General features: G+C 37.4%; 3 protein-coding genes and 1 pseudogene across 3 annotated transcripts; all 4 read left to right on the forward strand.

The window, feature by feature from the left end:
* Positions 1–801: 801 nt before the first annotated feature.
* Positions 802–5,041, forward strand: si:dkey-283b1.7 (von Willebrand factor C domain-containing protein 2-like). Its single transcript, XM_051713261.1, has 3 exons — positions 802–1,320; positions 2,934–3,063; positions 3,838–5,041. The coding sequence occupies exons 1-3, from the start codon at positions 967–969 to the stop codon at positions 4,080–4,082; spliced, it is 729 nt and encodes a 242-aa protein (XP_051569221.1). The 5' UTR covers positions 802–966; the 3' UTR covers positions 4,083–5,041.
* Positions 5,042–6,088: 1,047 nt separating this feature from the next.
* rpl23 (ribosomal protein L23) lies at positions 6,089–8,220 on the forward strand. The gene is made up of 5 exons (XM_051713264.1): positions 6,089–6,170; positions 6,997–7,080; positions 7,397–7,525; positions 7,740–7,853; positions 8,094–8,220. The coding sequence occupies exons 1-5, from the start codon at positions 6,158–6,160 to the stop codon at positions 8,174–8,176; spliced, it is 423 nt and encodes a 140-aa protein (XP_051569224.1). The 5' UTR covers positions 6,089–6,157; the 3' UTR covers positions 8,177–8,220.
* Positions 8,221–9,974: 1,754 nt separating this feature from the next.
* Positions 9,975–11,238, forward strand: ccdc103 (coiled-coil domain containing 103). The gene is made up of 5 exons (XM_051715450.1): positions 9,975–9,997; positions 10,078–10,086; positions 10,170–10,283; positions 10,479–10,608; positions 10,740–11,238. Exons 1-5 carry the CDS (start codon positions 9,975–9,977, stop codon positions 11,235–11,237), a joined length of 774 nt encoding a protein of 257 aa, XP_051571410.1. The 3' UTR covers position 11,238.
* A 168-nt stretch (positions 11,239–11,406) lies between these two features.
* On the forward strand, positions 11,407–12,660 carry LOC127449738 (Ig-like V-type domain-containing protein FAM187A; annotated as a pseudogene).
* The last annotated feature ends 1,185 nt before the right edge of the window (positions 12,661–13,845 follow it).

The raw sequence follows: 13,845 nt of genomic DNA on the forward strand, positions 1-13,845 counted from the left end.
ACAATATTTTGTCTGACACACTTAGTAAAAAGTGCTCTGAGTCGTTAGAGTGTGACTTTGCCTGATGGGACCACTGAAGAAGACATGGATGATACACAGTTCTTAGTAAGCTGGCTAAAACCTAAGGATTTGTTTTTTTTTTTTTTTTTTTTTTTTTTTGACTTGTATGAAGTCTTGTCATGAGAGTAATCGCATTAAAACACAATAAAAACATGCACATTAGTTCAAACAGGAAAAAAATACCTTGATTACTCTGTTTCAGCAGATTACAAGCAAGAATTATTATAATTCTCTTGCCATTTCATTTTAATAGAGCACTAAATTTTAATGGTTCCACCCATTTAACAAACTATTAGTTTACAAGTTACAAGTCTAAAAGAGCAAAGCATGCCACATTTATTAGATAGTGATTCAAATAACTCAGGGAAACATCAGGATCATTATTTCAGTCGTTTGACCAACAGCAGAGGGCGTCAAAGAGCGAAATACTCTATAGGTCTATTGTCTAAGATGATTTTAACCAGCTTTTCAACTATGTGGCAGTCCGCATGCAGGGCCACAGTTTTCTTGAATCTCTTTACGTGTGATACATTAATGTATGCTTAAGAAAACTAGTCCGTGTCCAGGCATGAATCAATATATGTCAATTATTTTAAGGGAAACGTTTTTCCCAGGCTCGTTGAATGATTTTAAAATAGCATTCATTAACCTTAGAATACATGCACGTGCTGTTGTTAACATATACAAAAATATATAGAAATAAACCCCCATACCTAACATGAAATAGCCTGTAATTGCCTGCCCATGGCTGTGCCTGTGCAATTTAAGTACTCGTGCCCACATTCAGAGGTGGGTCATTTTCTTTTGTGCACGCAGTGATTGGGCATTTGTACAGTACTGCCACACGTTTGGAAATGCGCCTGCCCTGATGACAAACCAGACTACCACAACATACTGACAGTAACGATGCGATCTTATATCGTGTGCATCTCGTTTGCACTCCAGTGCTTCATTCTCAAAAGCGCCTCAGAGTACTCGTCAAAATCCGATTTGGAATACGAATTTGGAGACTATCGTGGCAAGTTTTGTATCGACGATCAAGGTTTTGTGTACGGCATCGGAGAGGTTTATTATCCGAGCACCACAGCGTGTCCCTGCACCTGTACAGAGGATGGACCAGTGTGCGTCAGACCCAAGTGCCCGAAAATACACCCGAGATGCACGCGCATCAAATACAAGTCGTGCTGTCCCGTGTGTGAGGCTGTCAGTAAAGTTTGCGTGTACGGAGGAAAAACGTACAGAGTGCTGGAAGAATTCAGGGTGAGTTAGTGTAAGTTCTCGATGGTATAAAATACACATTACAAGTTTCGTAGTTTTGTTTCTTGTCTGTTTGTTTTTTAACAGTTTTTGGGGGGTTTTCACTCTGTAAAAATTATTTGTTGACAACTTGATTTGGTTAAGTCATATTGTTGCTTTGAGTTAAGTTTTGATTAGTGTAAGTGCACACAACTTAAAATAAACAATTTGGTCAGTAGGTTATCTCAAACATTTTTAAGTTGAAAGAAAGTGATATTTCTTCTAACTTTCTAAATATTCATTAATTAACCATATAAAGCCTGAGATAATAATAATAATAATAATAAAAGATAGAAAATTCATTAAAAATTGAGCTGTTTTTGAACTTATAGAATATAGAATATTTAGAATATAGAAATATAGAATATTTTCATGCATATAGAATAGATTCATGCAGGCTTTAAAGGTCACTATCCTCCTGAGACCCGGCAGTTCATTATATATATAAATATAGCCCATATACAGTATGCCACAGTAGTATCTTAAGAGGACACTCTGGGCTTTTCAGAGATCAAATTATTTGGCCATAACAACTTCCTCACCTTGGTCTATAAAAATGTACGACATTTCTATTCAGCACATCAAATACAGTATGATTTAAATATTAAAAAAAAAAGAAAAACAATTATTATCATATGCTTGTTATGCAACACCAGAGTGACATTAAAAAACAAATGGGTCTTAGGAGGTTAAAATAATTAAGATGACATCATAATAGATTATAATGTAAAACAATGAGATCTTTTATGACAGAGCAGACTGCATATATTCAGTAAAATACATCTAAATATCAGTTCCCACTTTATATATATCTTGTTGATTCAGTGTATGTTTTTGAGTTGAGGTGGTTGATGTTGAAGCATATTAACAAATGTGCTTGTTAATTCAACTTAGAACAAGTTGATACAATAACAGCTTAGTTGTCAGCTCATAAAGCACTTTTGCAAAACTAAAAACATGAAAATCTTAAATTGATCTTAAATTCTTAAGTTTATCACTACACTGTTCAAGATTGGGACATTGTAACAATAGGCCTAATGTTAATAGTAGCATGATAGTTATCTGTCAGTATTTCTGACAACAGTATAAGTGTTTTGTTTTTTTTAAATGACTATGACTGATACAGTGAGTTTGTGTATGTGAGAAAGAAAAAAATGGAAAGAAAGAATGCATGAGTGTATAGTTTCATTTTAATGCTCTGGTGAGGCAATATGCATAGATACTTTTCTTGATGATTGTCAATGACTCACTGTTTGCTAAATGTATTTTACATTATTTTACATCGGTATACAAATATACAGTATAAAGGTATATGGTTTTATAATGAATTCCTGTGGATAAGCCAGGTTGTTGTTCATATCTCATTTAAATTTTCTACAACTGTCTGCCATTGTCACTGGAAATACTGGTACAGCTGCAGTTGCAATTATGCATTTCATCCTTATGATCTTCACTTTGGTAATGCTTGCAGATACTCCACAGATATTTCATGCCTTTCAAAAAAACAAAAAAACAAAACAAAAATCAAACCAAATCCTCATAGAAGTTTAAACCTCCTGTGTATAAATCCATTTCAGTTGTCTCCCTGTGAACGATGTCGGTGTGAAGTCAATCGAGAAGTTTACTGCTCCATATCTGGCTGTCCTGCCTTGCATTGTGTGAATCCTGTATATGAACCCAACCATTGCTGCCCCGTGTGCAAGACTGGTGAGAGCCTACACACATGCTCTCAGAGCAACAGAGGATGGACCAGTGTGCATCAGACGTCAGACCCAAGTGCCCGAACTAGTGCATGCATGTTTACTGCCCTATACAATGTCATACACACTGTAACGTAATCCTTTTTCTCCTCACATGCACCAGTCAAGGGTTATTAGTGCTCTGAGAGGCATGTGGTGATTGTGATGTGTGTTGTGCAACTCATGACAATCAATAAGGAAGTTATTTGGTGATGTGGAACCCTCGTATCATCATATCGTTTTGATTGATTTCCTCCTGATTACTGCATAGCTCACAGTGACGTAATGGAAAACCAATGATGCAATGGAATTGTTATTCCAATAGTTTGCTTACTACATGTCTATAAATAGTAACTAGTTCATAGCATGCTGGGATGGCAGAGGCACTATGGGGCATTGGGCCATCCCTGACAACAGAAGGCAAGAGGGGGACAGGTTGCTTGAGCCTGTGATTAGGCTGCAGATTGTGTGGGTAATGTATATGTATAAATGGATAAGTAATGTATACAGATTTGAACAATTATATTTATATCAAATTGAAATCTGTCATTCAAAATCTAATTTAAACCTGGAAATAAACAGAAAGTTTTAGGATTTTGACAAATGTTCAACAAAGAAACATTATGATAACATAAAATGAATATGAAATGTTTAATATTCTGCATTATTTATAGGTCACTTATCCAAAAAGCAAAGAGGGCTTCCTCTTATAATGAGTCGTGCTTCTATGTCCTTCTCAAAGGGCCAAACTGCTTTGCTGGAAATCGCGTGATCCCAGTTGGAGAACGTGTTGAAATTGACGAGCGTCTAGTGTGTTTCTGCACCTACCAGGATGGAACGTGGCAGACACACCCTCACGCTACCTGTGAGGAGCTCCAGCAACCAGACAATGAGGCCACTGACTCTGATGACACATTCAAACAGATGGAGGAGCAGGAGAAAGAGAAGGGGAGAGTGTTCTCGCCTAGGCTGGATGCCATCCCATGAAGGGAAGTGTGCCTGGCACCAACTCTCCTGAAAGGCAGGAAGTGAGCACCATGCAGGTGTCTGTGCCCAGAGTGAACACAACCTGCGCTGGGATTACTGCCAGAGCTGACTTCTTTAGCCAAACTCAGCCCCCCTACCCTCCCTGCCATAGATCGCCAATCACGTGCAGTAGCAATGTATTTACTGGACATGGAACATTTCTTACTTTATTACTGTTTGTATAGTGTATATTTGTGTGTAATACTGTATATGATTCTCCACATCTGTTCTTATTAAAATGCAGTTATGTAGCATTATATTTAATTATAGAGTGTTATATTTAAAAACATAATCATTGAATACCATTTTTCATCTCATTCTTGTAGCATGTTTATGAATGCACTGGTTTCACAATTTTTCTAGTACATTGAATTGATTTCTTCCATGGTGAATATCATGTATATAATTATTTTCAATGTCCATTACAACAAATGTATTTATTTAATTAAATTACAGTATTATTACATATAACCTCTGATACAATTTTGTTCTCAGAAAGACAATTAACATATGTGCTTGTTTAGACTGGAGATTGCTAAAATAGTTTAGTGTGGCATGTTATGAGACATGAAAAAACAACTAGTTTTCAAAGGGCTAGTCAAATGGAAAAATAGAATGTATGTATTAAGATCACCTCAGGTTTGAATATGTGATCCTTTTCCTCATTATTTATATAACAGCTAAATCTTTGCATCTTTGATGGTTTGTTGATTTTACTCACTGTAAACAGGTGTTTTCTTTTATAAAATGCACAGAATGAAATTCAAGGCGGCCATTGTGCAAAGGACTAATGTAAATATCATGGCAAAATTGTCTTTATTAATTAAAAATATATTTGTAGAATATTGGTTTTTATTTCAACAGTGGCATGTTGTAATGTTAAAATAGAAAAATAAAAATCAAGGAAACCGTCTTGTAAATCTATATGACTTACTAAATATCCACTATAGAGGGTAGGGTAGCATCAGCATTGAGGTGCATAGCCTATATTTAATATATTTGGATAGGGAATGAGATTCTTAAATATCTGGATTCTATTTATAGCATATTCTCTCACTAATGATAATGTTATTTATACAATCTTTTAATGGGAGAATTATGTTAAAGTGGGACAAAAAGTGTCCCACTTTAACCGAATTCACCCCTTAGTAGGCAAGGCATGTCTATTTCTATAGCATATTTCAGGCACAATGGTAAATCAAAGTGCTTTACTTAGACATCATTAAAATAAAGAAAAATTAAAGACACATAACAATTTTAAGACTTAAAGGTGCACACAGCATTTTTTTCCTTATTAAAAAAGTTTTACTTCTAAAGAAATAAATAATAAATTTGAAACTCATGTGTAAAGTCATGACCACTCACATAAGATGAGGACTCCAGTCATATCAGTAACCTTATAAAAGCTGTTTTATTGAGATGGAGATGGTCTCCTCATGGGGGCAGCCATGTTAGGATCACATGTTCAGCTGAATACCACTTGCTTAATCTCAGTAACTGTCCTGTTATTGGATATGTTTACTCATGGATTAAAGGCTGACTGTGATTAGTATATTTCTACATTTTGACGCTGGTAACTGATAATAACTATTGCGTTTGAATGATGCTGCATCCCCTCCCCAAGGTGTCATTGTAAAGACAACTTAAACACTAAAATTATTGAGTGCACCTTTAAGAACAAGGAATAAAATGTAATAAACAGAAATAATAAAAGTTTAATTTTTATTCCATTTGATTTAAATGCACAAGTAAATCAGTGTGTTTTCAGTGTGGATTTGAATGTGGCTACTGCTACATCTGACCTCTTCTAGAAGCTGTGTATATTAATAATGATTAAATTAATAACTCCTATATATTAATAATAATAATATAGGAATTCATATCTACAACACTACGTTTACAACCAAGTTCCCCTACGCAACACTAGATGGCGATACAATAATACTGATGTTGACGTGTCCGCCGGATGCTGTGTTTTGCGCACGATTGTATCCCAGCATTCCTTTCTCTCTCTTCCTCTTTCCCTTTCGGCGACAATGTCTAAGAGAGGTAAGAAACGCACGTGAAAATCCACAAGCATCCTTAAAATGAGCCATAGCGCAGCCCGCTAAAATAAGAAGTTGTTTTAATCGATGATAGTGGGTTTACGGTTTTGGCATATTGTTGTCGGTTCACGATGATATCGTTGGTAAATCTTAATCATTTGCTGCTAGCAGCAGAAGCCATGTTCGCAAACCTGTACAACCGTGTGGCTTTTAGTTAGATGAATAAACACTTTTTACGCAAACTGTCGAGCGATGTGACTTTGTGAAACAATAGTAACTGTTATGTTAAGTAAATACTGACATAAAGCTCTAGAGGTGCTAATAGTGGAGTTATATCATGCTACTAATCAAGTGTACACATAGTTAGATGATAATGAGGAAAACGCGTTGGCTTGTTGGTGTATTGCGAAAAATTTAAATTTGTCACCCGGTGTAGACAGGTCAAGCAAAGTGCTAAAAAAAAAATGCGAGTCTGTCTCGAGTGTGGACTGTCCGATCTCTTATTTAAACCGTAGCTATAACAATAGACATTTGCAGAGTTAAAGAAGATTGCTGTTAAAGTTTTGTTTCCCTGGTGAAGGTATCTTAAAGATTTAAAATCGTGTTAAAAACTTAAATGGTTTTGTACCTGTTTGACTACAGACAACTGATAACCTGATTGTGCTGTGTTTTGTAGCTGCATATAAAATCACTAGCGTTATTGTCAATTTTAATTGAGTGACATCTTTGGAATCAGTTTGTTATTGTATGTCACGATTGTATGTGTTTATGTTGTTATCGTGTTATACTATTGTAAAATGTTAATGCATTTTTTTTCTTTTGATGTTTAGGACGTGGTGGGTCATCGGGAGCCAAGTTCCGTATCTCACTGGGTCTCCCGGTGGGAGCGGTCATCAACTGCGCTGACAACACAGGTAAAAGATCCGCCAACATCAAGCATGATATTTTGTTATCCTTCTCAAAAGCACTTGCTTTGTCTGGTCAGTGGCTGGGTGAGTTGTCGTGGAAGGAAATAGTAATTACCATTGCCTTTGGGTGAGATGGCAGTCACCATGTGCTGTTCAGTCTCAATCTGTGATGGAACAAATGCTTAGAGATTGTCGGACGTTGCAATGTATATGCAGTGTGAAGCATTCTTTAATATTTGTAGTGCAGCATGAGTGAATATTGCATAAATTCACTTTTTTTTTTACTCTTTCTAAATAAATCTGTCCCTATCGTCCTACTAAGGTGCCAAGAACCTGTACATCATATCCGTCAAAGGCATCAAGGGTCGTCTGAATAGGCTCCCTGCTGCTGGTGTGGGCGACATGGTTATGGCCACAGTGAAGAAAGGCAAGCCAGAACTCAGGAAAAAGGGTGAGTGTTTTTAGCCAGCAACAGGGGCTGGGCTTCTGTAGACTGGTTTTGATTTGAGTAATTTTGCCTTTAGCATCTTTTGACAACCATGGGTGTTCTGGTTATCACCTGTGGTCAGGTTTCTATGATGTAGTCTTAATGGAGATTTTCAATGATGTTGACCTTATTGCTAAGTGTATGCACTTGCACAACTGTCTGTCCCCTTATGATTTAGTGCATCCTGCGGTGGTGATACGACAGCGGAAGTCGTATCGGCGAAAAGATGGCGTGTTTCTCTACTTTGAAGACAATGCGGGGGTCATAGTGAATAACAAAGGAGAAATGAAAGGTGGGTTGTGAATGTAAAATAATTTCAATCTCCTTCTCAAAAGCACTTGCTTTGTCTGGTCAGTGGCTGGGTGAGTTGTCGTGGAAGGATATAGCAAGCCCCATTGCTTTTGGGTGAGATGGCAGTCACCATGTGCTGTTTTATCTCAATCGGTGATGGAACATTTACTCCTGTTAGACCTGTCATCAGTTTTTAAATTTCATTTGGTAATTGTGCTAAATTGCTCATTTTCTTTTATAGGCTCAGCTATCACAGGACCCGTAGCCAAGGAATGTGCAGACTTGTGGCCCAGGATTGCGTCCAATGCTGGTAGCATTGCCTGAGCTCAAATGTGGCTTGTTGTTTTCAATAAAATATTCAAAGTTTACGCACGTGTCGCAGTCTGTTGATTGGTGGAAATCTTGACTTTAGGCTTTAAAAAGTTAGGAGTTTACTATATAATACATTTCGGATCACATTTTATGAGCTGTAATGCAGAAGTTCTGTAAGGTTTTACAGATGTCCACTAACAATTTTAACTAAAGCACAAGAAATTTTATTATTTGACTAGTTTTGTCTGTACATGCAGGAATTATTGTCTTTTACAGTTATCTGCATATACACTGATCAGCCACAACATTAAAACCACCTGCCTAATATTGTGTAGGTCTCCCTCGTGCCGGCAAAACAGCGCCAACCCGCATCTCAATAGCATTCTGAGATGATATTCTTCTCACCACAATTGTACAGAGTGGTTATCTGAGTTACTGTGGACTTTGTCAGTTCGAACCAGTGTGGCCATTCTCTGTTGACCTCTCTCATCAACAAGGCGTTTCTGTCCGCAGAACTGCTGCTCACTGGATGTTTTTTGTTTTTGGCACCATTCTGAGTAAATTCTAGAGACTGTTCTGCTTGAAAATCCCAGAGAGCAGCAGTTATAGAAATACTCAAACCAGCCCGTTTGGCACCAACAATCATGCCATGGTCCAAATCACTGAGATCACATTTTTTTCCCCATTCTAATGGTTGATGTGAACATTAACTGAAGCTCCAAACCTGTATCTGCATGATTTTATGCACTGCCCTGCTGCCACACAATTGGCTGATTAGATAATCACATGGATGGTTGTTGGTGCCATACATGACCAAAATAAATTCTTTGTTTAATAATCACATCAAAGATTATTTAAAAAGTTAGAACATATACCAATCAGCCACAACATTAAAACCACCTGCCTAATATTGTGTAGGTCCCCTCATGCCACCAATTTTTATATGTATTTTAATATTTTATATGGATTTTATATTAATTATATGTAAATCTGCATAGTTTTTATGAAGTGAATATCAATTACTAAGGGCTGCATTTAATTGGGATGTCACTTCCACATTAAAATCCAGTTTACGTTCCAATAACTTTGCAGTATGGCCAGAAATATTTCAAATTGGCTGAATTAGAGTAATCTGGATACCCCCCATAACATTTTTGCAATTTCCTGTGATTTCAGACCTGCAAAAGAGACCTCAATTACATGATACCCCAGCTAAAATACAATAATAAAATAGAATTGCTAAGCATTTTCTATGTTTGTATAATAAAAAATTATGTTGATTACCAAAAAAAAAATCCTTGTCGATTAGTCCTTCCTAAAAAAAAAAAGCTACATTTGAGGTTACAGCGAGGCATTTACAATGGAAGTGAATGTGGCCAATTTTTGGAGGGTTTAAAGGCAGAAAAGTGAATCTTATAATTTTATAGAAGCACTTGCATTAATGCTTCTGTTAAAACTTGTGTATTATTTGAACTGTAAAGTTGTTTAAATCATTGTTTACCGGGATTACAAGGTTTAAGGCGTTAGGACCTCATGGCAACGAAATTATAAAATTGGATATAACTTCGTAAGGAAACGTTTAGTAAGCAATTTTATCTCAGAATAAAATCATGCGTATTGTTTACGTCTTGTGGCTATAGTTTTAAAATACTTTTTGGAAAGTATTTTAACGTTTAAGGATTGGCCACGTATTCACTTTCATTGTAGGAAACCAAAATTGTTTTTTTTTTGTTTTTTTTTACTAGAAAATATTTTTTGTGGTAATCAACATTTGCCACAAAAGCTGTCGATTACCTAAAGAGCTACGCAGATGCGCTGTTGTCAAGACGACCAGTTTGTTATGGAAATGCGGCACGAGTTCGGAAGTTAGCTGCAGTCCAATTTGGCTAACTAATCGAGTCTTCTGCATGAAGAAGCATAAGGTAAATTGGATGAATTGGTAGGGTCGTGTTTCTAGGTAAACAGTAAGAGCAGGTATGGATAAATCGGATATTATAAATTTCAGTGCTCTTGAAAGAGAACTGCAAACTGCTCTGGAAGCTGACAGGAAATACCAGAGGGAAAACGACGCCAAATTTCGTGCATTGCATCAAAATGTCGCCAGCTACGAGGAATTCAGGTAAGATTTAGTATTATCCAATATTACACATTTTGCAGACACAACATAAAATACTTGGCTAAGAGTTGGAAATCTACCTCTCCCGCCACATCAACACCAGGCAGTATGTTTTTTGCCTTTATATATACACAAATCTTATTTAAACAACTTTAACATCCTTTTTTTTTTTTTTTTTTTTTTTTTTTTTTTTTTTAGGGATATAGTACTTGCATCTCACTTAAAGCCCCTTGATAAAAAGGACATTTATGGCACACCCCGAAAACAGCCATGGAATACCATTGCTGCAGGAATACAGCTTGAAAGCCCTTCATCAGAGCAAGTCCAGGTGAGATGTTCTAGAAACCTTTAAGTTCTTCACATGAATAAATGACTATTAGCATCTCATCTCATGATAGACTATCTCTCTTGAGGATTCAATTTGTTACTAATTTACTATCTCTATGTATTTATTTTCAGCCTCATTTATCTGAGATCCAGCCAAGAAATGCATCAGAATTCAGCCGTGAGTGGCGCAGGCTTGCAGGGAGCTCATTTGAAAAGTATAATCTCCTCATCAGTCTGGGAGGCAAAGTTTTGCTGGGAATCTTCAGCACCGAGGTCGCCTTTGGCCTTCTAGGCGAGTTTCTTCTGATTCTATCACAGTGTCTAAAGTCAGGAGATGAGGAAAAAGTGATCGGCGTGTTGGAAGGGCTCTCAAAGACTGGACGTTTCAGCCTCAACCTGTCTCTGCTTAGTCAGGCTGAACAGAAAGCCTGTGTGGAGCTTTTTGACAAGCTGCAGGTTGCAGTTGGAGAACATCATCCTTCTAAAGAGGATTCTTTTGTCACTTCTTTGGACAGCAATAAACCTTCAGGAGTTTATGAGGCCAGTCAAACAAATGTGAATGCAGGTGACTCTGGCATACTGGTAAAACTCAAAGGAGTAACCGAGAAATATGGCCTCCAAAATAGTTAATAATAGTTCGTAGTGAAATAATACCATTATTAGGGTGTAGGGATTTTCTTTTCTTTTTTGGGGAGTTCAACCCCTTTTTTAATTAAAGGTGTAGACATTAAAGTCACTTGAGAATGTATTTAACATTCTAGGAAGTATCCCACTCTTAGAAAAGGTGGAGAAATGTTTTATGGCACAAATTATGCCAAAAGAAGTGCTAGTAATTTGTTTTTGGGCAATCTCTGCTTTGTTACTTTCTGCCTATGAGGCCTCTGAGGATAAAGAAGACATTTTTGCTAGCAAGGCCTGTCCTGCATTTCTCGTCTTTGACAGTGATGCTTTCCTAGCTGATATGACAGTTGAACTGCCTTGTCACTGTAAGCCAGAGGAGGTTCACTCAGTGGTATGGTACTATCAAAAACAAATAGGCTCCATGAACATCCAGGATCTGTCAGACTTTGAAGGTACCAAAGTGGTGGAATCATCCAAAGTTGGCAGAGGATCGCTTCTCAGTAGTCGCTTTTCCATCCGTTTGTTTAGCCTTCTCATCTTCAGGGTTCAGAACGCTGACTCAGGCACTATATAACTGTGGCACGGCCTCTGGGGAATTCTTCTATGGCCATAAAGTTGATGTCCAGGAGGTCCATCAAGTTTTATTTCCCTGGAACCTCAATAAGAAAACACAAGCACAAGCAGAAGGACCCAGCACCATTAAAACCGGGCTGTTCCAGTATTCACCAGATACAGGCCATGGTCTAGATGTGACCAACGCGACATCCAGGGAGAGCAGACCCGTGTGGGCCTTTGTTATGTCAAAAGCCTTTATCTCCACGTACGTTACCGTCATGAATCGGACACTGTGGCACCTCAGCTGTTCCTGCGAGCTTTGGACTTTCAAACAGAAGCTATGGAGCAGAGCTTGAGGTGAGGAACTGTCACACTACCTGCCCAACTAAACCTGCAGCATCCCCAGAGAAACAAGCTCTGCTGAAGTTTCTTGAATATGATGATCAAGCTTCGGCAGAAGTCTCCATCCACTTCCACAACCACCCCATAGATTCTGATCTTGTCTTGACCTGCCCTGGTGCCAAACCACAGTATGCTGTGGCCTGGGATAAAGGTTCAGTACCACTTTATCGCTCTCAGTATATGGAAGGACTGAATAAGGCTTCTCGTGTCTTCATTGACACAGGTCACCACCTACACTTCAGGCCTGTACGGTTGCAGGATAAAGGCTCTTATTTCTGCTGGCTCCAAGAAAAGCTAGTGGCAGAGATCAGACTGGGAGTATATATGTGCTTGGGTCGCTTGCGCCAAATCTTTGATCAAGAGTCTGTCTATGCCCTTCGAGCTGTACTTGTTTGCTATGTTGGTATTACTGTTCTGTTTCTCTTCACTGTTTTAGCGAGATTTGTTTGGCAGTTAGTCAAGGTATAAATATGCTGCAAACATAATTTCTTGTCTGAGTCATCTTTAAAACAACTTTTAATTTAATGTTTATGGGATGTGTTCTTTCAAACACAGATTGAGGGTGAGGATGATTAATAAATTGATATGTGGGTAGTTGATGCATTACATCCTTGAGATAAAAAAACAACAACTAATTAATCACTGTCAGAAGGTTTAGATTAAAATGTATATGAATGTATAAGGAAAAGTGTATGCATCAACTGCAAGTTAATTATCCATGTTGTGACAGATAAAGGACGAGCAAGGAGGAGGCGGGAACCGGCTAAACAGTAAACATAATGTTTAATAAGAAACTCAACATAAAACACAGACACATATGCAACGCGGCTGCGTGTGTGTCTTTCTCTCTCTCTCTTGAACTGGCGCCTTCGGCTCTCCTTTATTTCACTCTCCCGCTGATCAGCTGTTTCAGCGCAGGCCGTGCATCATCATGGCCTGGCCACACCCTCCTCCTCGTCACAGGTTTAATCGTTTTTTTGCCAGTTTTTTTTGCCTTTTTTTTTTTTTTTGCCTTTTCAAATACAGGTGTGACAGATGAATATTCCATGTAGTCTCTATATTAATAAAAAGGCAAAAATGTATTAAAGGAATTTTCCGGCTTTACATACAAGTTAAGCTCAATTGAGAGCTTTTGTGGCATAATGTTGATTACCACAAAAATTATTTTGACTTGTCCCTTCCAGGTTAAAAATTGAGGTTACAGTGAACGAGGCACTTACAATGGAAGTAAATGGGGCCATATTTTGGAGGGTTTAAAGGCAGAAATGTATAGCTTATAATTCATAAAAGCACTTATATTAATTCTTCAGAGTATTATTTGAGCTGTAAAGTTGTAAAATCGTAAAAGCTGTATGTCGTTTTTACAATCATTTTAGGGTTTATGGCGTTACATCGTCATGGCAACGAAGTTGTAAAATTGGATATAATTTTACACAAAACATTTTTTAGTAAGCGATTTTATTACACTAAAATCATGTTAACACATAATGTTTATGTCTTGTGGCTATACATTTGAAACAGTCAGTATTTTAATGTTTATGGATTGGCCCCATTCACTTCCATTTTAAGTGCCTCACTGTAACAGATTTTTGCCTTTTTCTTTTTAAAGATGAGGGACAATTCAAAACGATTTTAGTAGTAATCAACATCATGCAAAAAA

Source organism: Myxocyprinus asiaticus, chromosome 13, assembly GCF_019703515.2.
Source record: "Myxocyprinus asiaticus isolate MX2 ecotype Aquarium Trade chromosome 13, UBuf_Myxa_2, whole genome shotgun sequence".
Taxonomy (NCBI): domain Eukaryota; kingdom Metazoa; phylum Chordata; class Actinopteri; order Cypriniformes; family Catostomidae; genus Myxocyprinus; species Myxocyprinus asiaticus.